The sequence below is a fragment of the Onychostoma macrolepis genome, chromosome 12, assembly GCF_012432095.1.
Source record: "Onychostoma macrolepis isolate SWU-2019 chromosome 12, ASM1243209v1, whole genome shotgun sequence".
Taxonomy (NCBI): domain Eukaryota; kingdom Metazoa; phylum Chordata; class Actinopteri; order Cypriniformes; family Cyprinidae; genus Onychostoma; species Onychostoma macrolepis.
This window is the reverse complement of record NC_081166.1, coordinates 28,556,003-28,572,308: the sequence shown is the minus strand read 5'-3', so window position 1 is coordinate 28,572,308 and position 16,306 is coordinate 28,556,003. Positions and strand designations below refer to the sequence as shown.

General features: G+C 40.1%; 1 protein-coding gene across 1 annotated transcript; it reads right to left on the bottom strand.

Annotated features, from left to right (window-relative positions):
• Positions 1 to 789: 789 nt before the first annotated feature.
• Positions 790 to 4,279, bottom strand: wfikkn2b (WAP, follistatin/kazal, immunoglobulin, kunitz and netrin domain containing 2b). The gene is made up of 2 exons (XM_058793990.1): positions 3,716 to 4,279; positions 790 to 3,021 (listed from the first exon to the last, which is right to left on the bottom strand). The coding sequence occupies exons 1-2, from the start codon at positions 3,914 to 3,916 to the stop codon at positions 1,525 to 1,527; spliced, it is 1,698 nt and encodes a 565-aa protein (XP_058649973.1). The 5' UTR covers positions 3,917 to 4,279; the 3' UTR covers positions 790 to 1,524.
• Between the last annotated feature and the right edge of the window lie 12,027 nt (positions 4,280 to 16,306).

The following is a 16,306-nucleotide window of genomic DNA, read 5'->3' as shown; positions in this document are numbered from 1 at the left end:
ATAAGGAAACCATCTGTTAGGACATTAGAGGAAGTCCCAAATGGTCAAAGCTGATATCCAAACAGTTCTTCATCTTCAAGCTCCCCCCGTATCTCAGCATGGCCCTGCGTCTGGGCTGGAATGAGCCGAGGGGCCCCGTCCATGCTGGAGGCAAACATCTACAACATCTCAAATGCGATGGTTTAAGGCAAAACATAACACGCACATGCATTGCTTTTTTATGCATTGGCCAGTTTTGAAATTTTGGGCTGTTTGGCTTTTCCTAGTGTTTGTTTGATTGCACTTCATCTCGTTGCATCTGTAGATTTCAATTGCAATCTTTAAATGTGTTTTCTGAAAACATTTTTTTTCTCCACTTCTGCAGCACTTGCTTGAACCAAAATTGATATTCTGTCTATATTCTGAAGGTTTTTACTGAAGGGTTTGTTCATATATCATTCACTTGTCATATATTTAACATTTATTTCCTGAAAACATGGTGAAAAAGTATATCGCATATTTTGATCGCATATTTATCAATATTTCAGGAAAACTTGTAACAAAATGTTTGCAATTCTTAATGTTATTAATCAACTGTGTAAGTATGGTGACGTGTTTTATTTTTATTTATTTATTTATTTTTGCGCTATTCATTTGTAGTGTCTTGCCTTACTAAAAAAACCTTAACTCTGTTTGGACAAGGTAATGAAGTTCAAGCAAAAATTGCATTGAAGATAAACTCAAATGATTGTTTTATGAAAGCAGATTTCCTTCCAAACATTTGGCTAAGAAAATGTTTGCGTAATTGTTGTTGTGCACTTGAAAAAGAACTAGAAGAATTAGACTTAGAGTTTCAAATGTTTATTTTGGTGTCACTTCACAATGCAAATCATGACAGACACCGAACTAGAAAGATAATAAAAAGACAATTGTAGAAATACATAAGTGCTTGTAAGAAATGACAGTCAGCTTTTTTGGTTCAAAAAAAAAAAAAAAAAAAAATCAAAATAAATATAGCTTAAAATAAATGCAGTCTGTGCTAAATCATATACACTCAGTTCTATACACAAGTGAGCCTTAAAGATGGATTATTTCTCCTACTGACATTGATCTTATATTCAATATTATACAACTTATCTAAGTGCATTAAGCAAATCTAATTCTATTATACAACAGTCATTTAATTACTAGAACAACAACAACAAATCTTCTGCCATGAAAGGTCAACCAAGCACAGAGCGAAAAAAAACAAAAAACATTAATTTATCAAAATCATCAGATGACACAGCATTTGTGAGATTTTTGGGTGAGCAGATGGGTTTGATTAATGTCCACAATGTTCTTTTACTTTAAACTGTAAGGGCAACTCTTATAAAAACCTTCCAAGTTGATGTGAGCATTTCTATTCAAGCTGTAGAAACATATCTAACCTTGTCAAAGCAAACAGTCTGGGTACAAAAGCTGTACATAAAAGACCGATTCTTAGAACCCCAGAACAACGATTTAATCGTTACTTTATGTGACGTCAGACATCTGGAAAAAGTCCTACTGGATGAACTCTTTCAAAATGTCACAGGTGTTTTTATTGATGACCTCGCGGAGCTTACGGACGCGTCGGACGCTGGAGAGGACGATGAAGCTGTCAGGCTGCAGGACAGCCATGCCGTTGTTGACGTCCCCCATGATGATGATCTGACCATCGGAGGCGGTGACGTTCGGACACGGACAGGCCCAGTCCATGTTCTGCAATGTCACCTCCAAGGGCTCGTTCCCGAAGAACTTCAGCCCCATTTTCTCGTCCTTCAGGATCTCCTCCACGGTGATCAGAGCGTGCCCCGAGTCCTGGTCCTCGTTCAGCTCCGTCATACGTCCCAGAATCACGAAATCGCTTTTGCAGAAGCTGGTCACCATCTTGTGCCGCGGCTTGCACAGCTTGCAGCGATGGTTCCTCGGGAATGGGCAGGTGTCCTCGCACGCTTCTTTGGTCTTGAAGTTGTTCTCGTTGCCTTTGCAGCCGCCGTATACGAACGGTTGGCATTTACGCTGGGATCCGCTGTAAGCCCAGCGAGGTTCGTACGCCTTGCAAGGTCCCTGGTAGATGGGAAGGTTGCAAGGAGCGGCGAGTTCATCCCGACAGGACGACATGCAGGTCTCGTAAGCGTCAAAGTGGTTGCGGTTTTTGCTGCAGTTGCCATAGGTGAAGGTGTAGCAGTTGTTCCTCTGGGGGTCGTAGAACCAACTCAGCTTTTCCTCCCCACAGTCTTCGCTATCAGGCACCTTAAAGCACTCCTCTGCTGGGAAACGAGTGGAGTTTGACTTCGTGACTGGCTCTTGCTCAACCACGGATAGTGGAAAATGTGCTTGGATGGATCCGCCCGCATTCGTGGCCGTGCATGTATAGACGCCGGCATCTTGCGGTTGGGCGTTGTAGACAACCAGCTGGCCGATGTTGGTGACCACAACGTTCCCATGCACGTGATTGGGTTTCAAGACTACTTTTCCTTGCCCGTCCATTTGCTTCTCCCAGGTGATCTCTGGCTTTGGGCGGCCAGCGACTTCGCAAAGGAAGCTGGCCGTGTCACCGATGAACACGGACTGCTCCGACGGGCTGTTCACCAGGACGGGAACGTGCACGTCTACAGGAGTGGTGCGCTGCAGCGTGGTGGTGGGCAAAGCGGTGGTGCCTGCCGGGAGAGGACTAGTGTTGGGCCAGGTGAGGTGGAAGCGGCATGTCACCACTGATAATGAGATGCCTTTGGAGCACGCTTCCGCATCCATGTAGCACTTGTTGTAGTAGGTCATCCCGTCCGAAGCGCAGGTGAAGTGGGGCTCTCTCTCGCAGCGGTCGCGGCACTTGCACACGGGCTGGCCGTCCCAGATGTCGCACTCGGAGCCCTGCTGAGTGCACATGAACTTGTCGCAGGACGCCTCCTTTGGCATGCCCATGGGCCCTTTCTTGCCCGTAGCGTCGATGTAGCGGGCCGCCACACAGCTGCGATTGCCGCAAACATTGGCACAGCACTTTTCGAACGTTTGACATTCCTGAACAAAGCAAAGACAGAAGGAATCATTTTGCATGATATTTCAGTTGCATTCTCTTGATAATCATGATTACACGAATGAAAAGTATACATAACAATAAATTGTTATAATATATATATATATATATATTTATATAAAGTATATATTTATTAATGAAATGAACAAGTAATGAATGAAATGCAAGTAATATATATGTAAAATCTGTATATATAAATGATGAATATATAAATGTATACATTTGAACATGCATGCTGTATGAAGTAATAAATATATTTAAAAAAAATATATATATATATATATTTATATGTATGAGTGTGTGTGTATGTAAATAAAATGGACACGCATGCAGGTTATACACACACACACACATATATATAATATCGTATGTATACATATATAAATGAAATGGACATGCATGTAAGTAATACATACATATAAAATATTTTATATACATATAAAGGAAATGGACATGTATGCATGCAAGTAATACATACATATAAAATAATGTATATACATATAAATAAAATGGACATGCATGCAAATTATATATATATATATATATATATATATATATATATATAATTTTGTATATATACACATGTATGAATGTATAAAAATATAAAAACTGTACATATGTATATATACATGACATTTGAATATATACAATTAATTTCAATGAAATGAAAAGGCAAACCTGATCAGATTCACATTCTCTCATGCAGGTGCTCATTGCATCAACCCACAAGTTTGGGTTCATGTCGTTTGGACAGATCCCTGCGTGGGAATACGCAACTCTTTGCAAAGTCATGCCTTTCGCGCATTGCCTGTCCACAAATAGCAGCAAAAACTGTCCCGAGACGAACCAGATCCAGCGAGGAAACAGCATCCACCACATGTTGGAGGGCAGAAATGAGGACTTATTTTGAGGAGTTACTAACCTAATTTTATTGAAACAGCTGAGCCAGAATTGTGCGCCTCCAGCTTCCAAGCAGCAGGAGACAAGAATAAAAAAAAAATCTCCCAGTGATTCAGAATACTGTGAGTGAAAAGTGAGTTTAGATTTCTGTATTTATTCTATTTAATAGTTTTGACTTCTTGAGCAACAAAGGCTATTCTCCTGACCACAAAACTCGTCTTACGCGCTATGACAGTTATGAATTACTCTGTAGTTCTAGAGAGAGGATTAAAAACATCTGGTCCAGATTTGGGTTGGTACTGGGACACCTGCCTCTCTTTGAAAGCGCTCTAGGCTGCTGCTTTAACCCTTTATCCACGTGATGCGCGCTCGCTAAGTGCGCGCGCGTGGGAATTGCGTGCACACGAACCCTTCAACGTACTACATAAGAATCCAAAAGCAAGAACGACAGTTTTCAAATATCAATGTTTAAGTAATGCATACCCGTTTAACCAATCACAGATAAAAATCTCCATCACTTGATCAATATAAAGATTTTCAGGACAAAATGTGCGAGGTAAGAAAAGATGTCACAGCTGAGTTAGTATTAATTTGAGATCTTGTTGATAGACATTAAATCAGAATCAACAAGTTCTTATTTAATTATTTTTAAAAAAACATCCATGAAGGCTTCTCATTTACATGTTAAATCAGACAAATACCGACTGTGCAAACCATCAACTTTATGTCAAAGTTTAAATCCAGATGTGCTATATAACACTGCAAGGTTTTCCCTTTGACGTGGGTTATTATATTAAAAGTTTATTGTGGAATTTATCAATACGGATCAGATATAGGGCATAAAATCTAATACTGTCACACAAATCCACCATGTTAAACTTTCTTTAATCGCCAATGCCAATATTTAAGGAGTAGCCTAAGTATGCGAATAAACAGCCTAATACATAACATTTTTTTTTTAATGATTTTCAGTTTTGGCTTTTTTTTTATTTCTGTATTTTTAAAATTGAATATATTTTAGTGACAGTGTATAAATGAATAAATATAAAATGCACAATTTTGCTTATTAAAATAAACAGAATAAGGTTTCAGTTTTGCTGAAGTGATTGTCTTGAACAAGTATTAAGCTTTTTTTAAATTTTTTTTACCATTTTAGCCGCATTTGTATAAATGAATACATTTATAAAATTTGAAAGAAAACAAACTACTTTTATGATTTCCCACAAAGTGTGTTTCTCCTTGTTCAATAAAGAGATATTTATTTTTCTGCAATCATACATTACTGGAGAAATTGTACATTAAATGATGTGCTTTAAATTAATAAATGTCATGTGCATTAAAATTAGGGTTTATCTTATGTAGAACACACACTCTCAGAAATAAAGGTACAAAAGCTGTCACTGGGGCGGTACCTTTTCAAAAGGTACATGTTTGTACCTAAAGGGTCCATTTTAGTACCTTAAAGGTACATATTTACATATTTGAACCTATTAGGTACAAAAGTGTACCTTTTGAAAAGGTACCGCCCCAGTGACAGCTTTTGTACCTTTATTTCTGAGAGTGCATGGAGCTTTCCATAACACCACAGCCTGTGAGTAAAACTCAAAATCTATTTATGCAAAAACACTAATGCAGATTAACGAAGGGCTACAAGACCCTCATTAGTCCTGCCAAAAATGTGAACAGAACAAAGGACGTTTCATTCACAGTGCACTTAAGCTAGTGAGTCACGTCTTAAGCAATAAATAACACAATAAATAATACAAAATAAGACTGAAAACAAATTAAAGATTGATGATTTAAAAACATTTGAACTTTTTTATTCTTTGGTTATTTGATTGTTTCTTCAATTTATATTCTCAAAAAAAGTTCATTTAACTAACCATTTTAATTCTAAAATATCTATAACATTATATATATATATATATATATAACACAGCAGCTACTGAGTGTCTTTTAACATTGAGCTGCTCATGAGACGCTTCACCTTATTTTACCCCTGTGACCAGAGATTAACTTTAACAGTGCCTTGTTGTTAACTTTAACTGTTTAATTCCTTGTTCTCACATATCGTTCCAGAGAGGAGAAAAAAGAAAAAACTTTCAGGTTCTCAAGTGTCAAATGAGGACAAACTCTTTATGAATTACACTTTCTTTCTTTCTTTTTTCCTTTCCCCCTTGCATTTTACCTCACTTAAATATCCAGACATCTCAGACAGTAGACTGACATTCAGGAAAGATCTACTACAATTTGGCCATCAACAGTTATCCATATGATATTTCACGCCTCAGGAGTTTCGATCCAAATATATCATTACCCGAACCTCTAACAATCAAGTATTTTTTCCTCAAACATTGCAGAGGAAGCGTGTGAGTGAAGGATCCAGGTTGAGGAGAATATCTGGCCTCCAGCAGGAATAAAAGGCTTTGATGAGCCGCTTTAACTGCTGGCACATTGATAACATACTGCAACAGCAGCTCTTCTGCGCTCGGTGATTGATTGCTGAAGGAGCTGCATTCTTTCACGTACCTGCTTCGAAGACGCATTACCTTACTTGCCCTCTACGGAGGCAATGTGTGATGTATTTGTTTGAGGAAATATTGTAATGGGAACAAAAAATTAATAAACTCCTGTCAGTCTGAACATCTTGAGTGAGGACTGACGCAACCTCAGGGTGTGCCATTAAAATAACAGGATAGTTAGTTGTGGAAAAACTCAGTTTAAAATCATCGACTGGGAGGCTTTAACACAGCAGACTGAACTATACTAATTATTTGAAGACAATCAATATCACTTTGTTAAAAAATGGGAGACAGTTTAAACCGATGGACAAATTAAGCAGACAAATTAAAGCTATTTGGGGTATTCATGACCGTGACATTTTATTGGAACATTATTGGTTTTAAGATAACAACCCTTCAGAAAGATTTCCCTGTAGCTTGATCATTATTAATTTCAGAAATTAATGAATTAATAAAGTGACACTAATATGCTACAATGTAACTGCACAAAAACTTTAAATACATACACTACTGTTTAAAATTTGGGGTCAGTCTTTTTTTAATGTTTTTGAAAGAAGACTCTTCTTTCAATGAAGCCTGCTTTTATTTAATCAAATACAGTAAAAATTCTGAAATATCATACTATTTAAAAAAAAAAAAATTGCTTTCTATGTGAATGTTAAAATATAACTTTATTTCAACGCTGAATTTTCAGCATCATTACTCCTGTCTTCATGGTATAAAGTTGTGTCAAACTGCAAAAAGTTTTCAAAATAACAGCAAGGGAGTACAGAGCAAGTTTTTGTAGTTAAAATAATAGTTCACCCCAAAATGTCCTCACCTTCAGAGTTTACTTCTTCGTCAGATTTGAAGAAATGTAGCATTGCATCACTTGCTCACCAATGGATCCTCTGCAGTGAATGGGTGCCGTCAGAATGAGAGTCCAAACAGCTGATAAAAACATCACAGTAATCCACAAGTAACCCACACCTCTCCAGTCCATCAATTAATGTCTTGTTTTTAACTTCAAACCATTGCTTCCGGCCATAATCCATTATAACGCTTCCTCCAGTGAAAAAGTGAAATCTCCTGTTGTCTCCCACATTAAAGTCCACCCACATATTTATTTAGAACTGTTTTGGACTGCAAACAGTGCTTGATCTGTGCAGATTTCTCTCCTGATTCAGACCAGACCACTTTTTCACTGGAGGAAGCGTTATTATGGATTATGGACTGGATATTTTGGCAAAAGTTCACAGTTATACTTGACAGATTATTTTTTGTACAAACACACAGCATTTTGCTTCACAAGATGTTAACTGATGGACTGGAGTGGTGTGGATTATTGTGATGTTTTTATCAGCTGTTTGGACTCTCATTCTGACAGCACCCATTCACTGCAGAGGATCGTGATGCAATGCTACATTTCTCTAAATCTGATGAAGAAACAAACTCATCTACATCTACACGTCCCATAATGACTGAAACTATTATACTGTTTATGCTTCTAAAGAAGTGTTTTCATCACAGCACACACATTCAGCACATCCAGGAACACCGGCTGCACGTAACCCTGTTGTTCTCAGTATGAAAACAGCATGTCATATTCTCACAAACCGGCCCAACCCTTGCAAGAAGGCTTATTTCCCAGAAAACACCTTCCACGCCAGGAATCATTCACAAACACCACAGGCCGTCAATGCCACAGACAACTAAATTGGGAAATGCGCTGACAGTACGAAGATAAATTGGCCCTCAATAACAAACCAGCGCTTTGTTTTATATCGTAGTCGAATCTTGCTTTGTCACCGGTCCATCGAAACACACCCGCCTCTCCTCCAATCTTTCCGCCCGCAGCGTGAAGTGATCAGGCAGGTAAAGAGGAAGAGCCAAACCCATCCATATTTCATGTGCTTAGCCTGAGGGAGCCAATCTGCCTCGCATTTACATCCTTCTGTGTCCATCATCATCTGTCAGCGCGGCAGCGGTGAGACAGCAGTCTTTAAATAAAGTAACACTGCTGATCCTAATTAAGAAACTGACATTAAAGGATGGCCAACACTCAGATCTCCAGCGCAGAGCGTGAGGTGTCTTGTTTGGAGATGAATGGGAATAAACAGCCCTCCTGTCTGGATCCTCACAGGCCTGCCAATGTTTGTCACTCGCGGGGAGCCGCATGACTGAGGATATTTAAAGATCTGGGATTTTTTTCTGCCTCCAGGAGATGTTTCGTGATTAAGCTTGCTCCGTGAACCGAAAGGAGCCGTGGAGGGAGTTTTGTGGGCTTGTGTCATTGAATTGGGCAATTTTGTTACTGAAGTGTTTGACATTTGGAATGACTGGTTTCTCAGAGGTAAAGATCTGGAGAAAATCATTGAGAGTCTGATAGACTCGACAGTCATTATCATATCAAAACATACAGGGTTATCATTAGGAATGCATGCGCCACTAATAAATTTCTCCTTTGATACTGATATAGCCGCTTATTCAGAAGGACATCTGCCGATACCAATCATTTGGATTTTCTTAAAGGGTAGTTCAACCAAAAATTAAAATTACTACATGATTTACTCACCCTCAAGCATTCCTAGGTGTATATGACTTACTTCTTTCAGATGAATACAATCAGAGTTATATTAAAAAAAAAATGTCCTGGAACCTCCAAGATTTATAATGGCAGTGAATGGGTGTTGATATTTTGAAGTCCAACAAAGTGCATGCATCCATCATAAAAAGCACTCCACACAGCTCCAGGGGGTTAATATAGGATTCCTAAAGCGAATTGATGAATTTGTTTAAGAGAAATATTCATATTTAAAACTTTATTAACCATAATCTCTAGCTTCCGCTAACTGTCGTATGCGTGTACTTGATAGAGTGGCCTTCCAGCAGATGATGTAGAGAATAAAACAACACACCGGTCACAAATTTCAATTTCAATATAAACCAAGAGGAGACTGGTTTTCCTTTGCTGTAAACAAAAATTTGGTTCTCGCAGGACTAGCATATTCTCACCGGAGCTTACGCTACGCCTGCGTCCTACGTCATCTGCTGAAACGCCACTCTCTCGTGAATGCACGTGCGACAGTTAATGAAAGCCAGAGATTACGGTTTATAAAGTTTTAAATATGGATATTTTTCTTACAGAAACACATTGATTTCCTTCATAAGGCCTTTATTAACCCCCATGGAGCCGTGTGGAGCACTTTTAATATGGATATATGTGCTTTATTGGACTTCAAAATCTCAACAGCCATTCACTGCCATTATTAAGCTTGGAAGACTCAGCACATTTTTTAAATATAACTTAGAGTGTATTTGTCTGAAAGAAGAAAGTCATATACACCTAGGATAAGGGTGAGTAAATAATGGGGTAATTTTCATTTTTGGGTTAACTATCCCTTTAAGAAAAAAACAAAAAACTAAAAACTAAAACTAATGCTGTAAATTATACCGGAATCCTCTCATTTGTTATATTACTATGATATTAGAGGTTAAAATGAACTATTATACTAAATGGATATAAAATCGGGGCTGGCTCCAGGCATGTTATTGTCTTGCCCACCCAATCAGAATTAGATAAAGATTGCGTTATTTATTTATTTATTTAGACCTTTTTTTGTGTGTGTGAAGTGATTAAAACCAATCAGAACTGTATTTTGAGATGTTTAAGATATAGCTGGAGCCTCCATCTGTCATGAAATAACTAGTGCTGTCAAACTATTAATCGCGATTAATCGCATCAAAATAAAAGTGTCTGTTTACATATTATATGTATGTGTGCAGTGTATATTTATATAAATAGACACAAGCATGTATATATTTCAGAAAAATTTGTTATGTTTATATATTAAATAAATTTATTTATAATATAAATAAATATTTATATTACATGTAAATACATGTAAATATTTTCAAAATATATACTGTATATGTGTGTGTATTTATACATACATAATAAATATACACAGACGAAGTACCACATAGGGAAGATTCTGAGGTGGGCTCAGCGTAAGGGGAGAACTACCAAAACTCAGAGCCTGTTGACAAATTGAATGTCTGTCTAGGGGAGTGTTTCTCAACCCTGGTCCTGGGCACCCCCCAACACTGCACATTTTCTATGTCTCCCTTATCTGACACACCCGTTTCAGGTCCTGGAGTTTCTTCTAACGAGCTAATGAGTTGAATCAGGTGTGTTTGATTAGGGAGACACACAAAATGTGCAGTGTTTTGGGGCCAGGACCAGGACCAGGGTTGAGAAACACTGGTCTAGGGGAACACCGAACCTCATGGGTTACTCAGTGGAGAATACACACATGGGGCCGCAAGAGGAGCCACTTCATGTGGAGCACTAACCCAATACAAGAGTTCACTCGAGGGAACTTACCTCATAATGGGTTCTAATAGCAAGTTCCTCCACCGGATTTGCTAAGAAAAAGTGCTTATGTGATGGAAAGGTAGTCCAGAGTTCATGAAAGGAACCTGAGCTGGACTGAATAAGCACATAACTACACTGAGGGGAGTGGCGCTGGTATCAAGCTCCTGAGTTCAAAACTCTAGGAAAAACTGGTTCCATTCGCAGATTATAAATCTAGCAAATGTATTAGGTGTAGCCCAACCTGCAGCTCTACAGATATCTGTTAGAGAGGCCCCGTTTGCCAGGGCTGCTGATGCAGCCATGCCCCTGGAAGAGTGAGCCTTCCCTCCCAGTACGCAAGGTAAGACTCTGGCCTGATAGGCCGTCAGGATCGCATCCACAATTCAGTGGGAGATCCTTTGTCTGGAGACAGCATTCCCCTTCTGCTGTCCTCCAAGCAGATAAAGAGCCATTCAGAAAGTCTGAAACTCTGAGTGCGATCTAGGTATGTGCATAGGGCTCACACTGGGCACAACAGAGACAGGTCAGGGTCCCCTTCTTGGAAAGGGATAGCTTGCAATGTCACCACCTGATCCCGGAGTGGTGGGAACCTTGGGCACATATCCAGGCCAAGGTCTCAGGACAACGTGAGAGTCTGCCGGCCCGAACTCCAGGCATGATTCGTTAATGGAGAGGGCATGAAGATCCCCCACCCTCTTGACAGAAGTGAGCGCAGTCAGGAGAGATGTCTTCATGGAGAGGGCACTGAATATCGACTGACTGAAGGGGCTCAACGGATCTCTCTGTAAGGCCTGTAAGACCACAGAAAGATCCCAAGAGGGAATGAGACGTGGTCTCGGAGGGTTCAACCTCTAGGCGCCTCTGAGGAACCTAATAACCAGATCGTGCTTCTTCACCGATCTGCCTCCCACAGTGTCATGGTTAGCCGCGATCGTGGCCATGTATACCTTAAGTGTAGAAGCAGACAGGTGCCTGTCCAGGCCTCCTTGGAGGAAGGAGAGTACAGATCCAATGCCACATCTCTGAGGGTCCTTCCCCTGGGAAGAACACAAATTCATGAAAATGCGCCACTTCAGGTCGTGCAGCCGCCTCGTCGAGGGGGCTCTGGCCTGAGTAATGGTATTCATCACTGTTCGTGAGAAGGTCTCTGAGTTCCTCCTGGTCGCATCCAGGGCTAACATGAAGGTTCCAGAGATTTGGGCGCGGATGCCAAACTGTGCCCTTCTCATGAGAAAGAAGGTCCTTCCTCAGGGGAATTTGCCAGGGAGGAACTGATGCCATGAGCCACAAGCTCCGAGAACCAGGTCCTGTTGGGCCAATAAGGGGCCACAAGCAGGAGCTGTTCTTCGTCCTCCCTGACTTTGCACATTTTCTGTGCAATGAGGCTCACTGGGGGAAATGCATACTTAAGAAGACCCCTGGGCCAGCTGTGAGCCAGTGTATCTGTGCCAAGGGGAGCCTCGGTCAGGGAGTACCACAACTGGCAATGGGACGATTCCGACGAGGCAACAGGTCTACCTGTGCCTGGCCAAACCAACTCCAAATCAGCTGAACCGTTTGGGGGTGAAGCCTCCACTTGTCTCTGAGCAAGATCCGCTACACGATTGAAGTCGCCTGGGATATGAGTGTCATGCAGAGACCTGGGTCAGTGCTGGCTCCAAAATAAGAGATGGCAGGCGAGTTGTGACATGCAATGGGAGTGAACACCAGCCTGGTGGTTGATGTATGCAACCGTTGCTGTGTTGTCCGTGCGGACCAACACGTGCATGCCTTAGATCAAGGGTTGAAACCTCCCCAAGGCCAAAAAGCACTGTCAACAACTCGAGGCAATTGCGCCCCAGCCTATCTTGGAAGCATCTGTTGTAATAACAATGCGTCTGGACACCTGTTCTAAGGGCACTCCTGCCCATAGAAGAGAGATGTCCTCCCCAGGACTCAAGGTGTGATGTTCACGCGGTGTGAGCCGTGACGCCATGCCCATCTCGGAACTCGGGTTTGAAGCCAGTGCTGAAGCAGTCTCATATGCATCAGCCCCAGCGGCGTGACTGCGGCTAAGGACGCCATATGCCCCAGGAGCCTCTGAAGTTTTTGAGAGGGACCGCTGTTATCTGCTTGAGAGCCCTCAAGCATTTCAGCACCGACTAATGCTGGGTACACATCACAAGATAATCGGGCTGATTTTGGGCCGATTTCTCCCCTTCCGACAATCCTAGGTAATGTCCCAATTATCTTGGTGGATCTAAAGATTATCTTATCAGATTTTCCTGTGGTGTGAGGTGTGTTAAGAGTGACTGAATCTGCTCGGAAGAACATTGGAGGCGCCCCGATCGCGAATATTTACGATCAGATATCCTTATGTGTGGGGGGAACCCCGAGGACAAACGCGCGTATGATCTGCAGATTATCACGTGAAACGAAACAATATCCAATCTGAAAGTGAGCTGACATAAGACGGAAGCATAACAAACGCGTCATTTTGGATTGAGACATGAAAGTACGTGTTCTTCAGGTCTATTGCCGCAAACCAATCTCGGTTTCTGACACATGTTAGCATGTGTTTGAGGGTCAATATTTTGAATGGGAGCTTGTGAAGGGCCCAGTTCAACACCCTCAGACCCAGGATTGGACAAAGCCCCCTACCGTTCTTGAGTACGATGAAGTAAGGGTTGTAACATCCCCACTTCACCTCGACCAGGGGGACAGGCTCTATCGTACCCTTCGCCAAAGGGTTGCAATTCTCCGCCTGAAGAACAGCAGCATTCCTGGGAAGGACCAGAGCGGGAAGCAGTCGGGGTGACACACGTTCTTTTAAAAAAGAATGCAAGCCACATGTGCAACACGCTTATGGTCAAGTCCTTGCAAGCGGGACATAAACCATGTACGAGCGCTGTTTCAGCATAAGCATGACCCAACACTGAACACAGCACTCACGCCGGTCGTTTAGGAGAGATGTGAACCCGCACCAGAAGAACTCGGATGGAAAGGTATGTTTGTCGACACACACAGTTCCGCCCGTGAAGCTCTTTTAGAGAAATTGCTCTTTTAGAAGAAATTTGCTCTTAAAGATCGCCGCTGAGGCACCCAGGGGTAGTCTCACGACACTTATCTGTGTTTGAGAGGGAGAGACTGCTGCCTGTGCCGTAGATCCAACGACGAGGAGATCAAGAGGTGCATGCGGTGAATGAGTGCTGCTTCTCACGAAGAGACGCTGCATCGGCTCCAAAAAACAGAACGAGTGAGCAGATGCTACGCTAGCCTATTTATACCCGGATATCCGGGTGTGGCCAGCTATGCAAATTCTGCACACCCAATTTCATTGGCCTTTTCTCAAAGATGTCAGAGATGTTTGGGCTCCCAAGAGCGACCCCTAGTCTTGTACACTCGACACAACGTCGAAGTGAACGACAGAAGGGGAACTGTAAGTACCTAGCCTAAACAACACTGAAATTAGAGCTTGTGCGTTGAAAGTTGCGTTCGTTACTATAGCAACAGTCGGCTCGAATAATAGCCTATCCAGTGATCCAGCAGACTTTTTTTTGTTGTCAAATTCCACTGTTTTGAATTGAAAGTAGGGCTTTACGTGTTTCGTGTAATTCTTAATTATTGTGATGACAATAGCATTTTTCTGTTTCGCTTTTTTCCAACATAGCCTACAACTAAAATTGAATGGGTGCATATTTTAAAATAAAAATATTATTGGCAGTTGAGATTGATTACTTTACAAATAAATCTTATTCTTGTTCTTTTACTGTTCTTTTTTTCTTCTTTTAGTTTATTCCACCAAATCTATTTAAATCCTTTATTTATTTAGTTCTTTTACCATTACCATAGTGGTCTGGTCTTTATATTTTCCTCAAAACAATGGTCCCCCCAATGTTCTACACTGTAAAAAATAATTAACTGTAAAATTTTGTAAAACAATTTACTGGTTGAATTTACTGGTTTAAGGTTTGGGCCGTAAATGTGTTTACAGTTTTTCTGTATTTTTTACAAAATTATTCTTGCAACCACAGCTGCCCAAATTATTTTGTAATGATTGACATGATTATGGCCTTGTTTGGAATAAATGAAAAAGTTAGTTGAAAAGAATCATCAGTGTAGAAACAATGATCCAGAGAAAGAGATCCAAAAGGGCTTTTTTCTTTTCTATCTTCTTTTTTTACTATTCAATAAAGAAAAAAAGTTTATTTTGTTGTGAAAGTGCATGATATTCTAGGCTGCCAATGAAAGCTTTTTTTCTGTGTACATATAATATAGTTAATATAGCAATATAATAAAATATTAAAACTTTATTAGTATATCAATGACACTAAAATAACACTGCTTTTTTACTTATAGGACTTTCCTACATTTATTTAATTACATTAAATGTTTTTTTTTTTTTAATATTAAAAGTTCAAAAGTGAGAGTATTATGTGAAATAAATGCTGTTCTTTTAAACTGCTGAAAAATCTGAAATGTTTCTTGAGCAGTAAATCAGCATAGAATGATTTCTGAAGGATCACACTGAAGACTGGAGTAAAATTCAGCTTTGATCAGAGCAATAAATTACATTTTACTACTTATTCACATAGAAAACAGTTATTTTGAAGTGTAATAATATTTCACAAATTTGACTGTATTTCTGATCAAATAAATGCAGCCTTGGTGAGCAGAGGAGACATTTTTTAAACAAACAAAAAAAATATTAATGACCCCAAATCTTTGAACAGTAGTGTATATTTACATAATTTTACATGTAAATGTAGTCAAGTCAGTCTCAACAGATTACGAGGGCTAAATCAAATCCGTTTCATCGCTTGCTACGATCTGTTAGATCTTCAGATTGTTGGTCTTGTTCCTCAGGTGTTTGCAGTCAGTGGAGCTCAGAGGAGACGGACAGCAGCTGTGTCCAGAATGAGAGGAATGACACCCTTTGACCCGCTTTATGTTGCATCTATTGCAGCAGATTTTTATACATTCACACTATGAGGCCTCAAAGTTTCAACAGTTCAACATTACATGTGTTCAAGCCTATTCCTAAAACCACAAGTGTCCTCAGAGAGAGGTGATTCAATCATGAAGAGAACATTAGTTAATGTTTTGTCTCTGTTGAGGCTCAATTGAAGAACCAGAAAGGCTCATGTGTTTTATTACAGACGGCATGATGATGCTGAGGAACGTCCTCTAGTGGTTGTATGATTTACATCTACAGACACTGAAACACAAGCACTGGAGGGTGAATTCAAGCTAAAATCTACTTCAGTTCACTCTATACATTCATACTGATAAAGAGATTTTAATATTAATTTAGTAAACAGTCATGATGCTGTTTTAGAAATTAGTAATAAATGTCAGTAAACAATACTCTTCTGAATTCCTCTTTCATTTCAACATCACTTGAACCTATTTAAACTTTATTTAAAAATAGATTAAATCTATCAAATCTGTAGTTAATTTAACTGGGTTTATGGCCACCCATTTCATTTTATTTTAGTGAAACTGCACTTT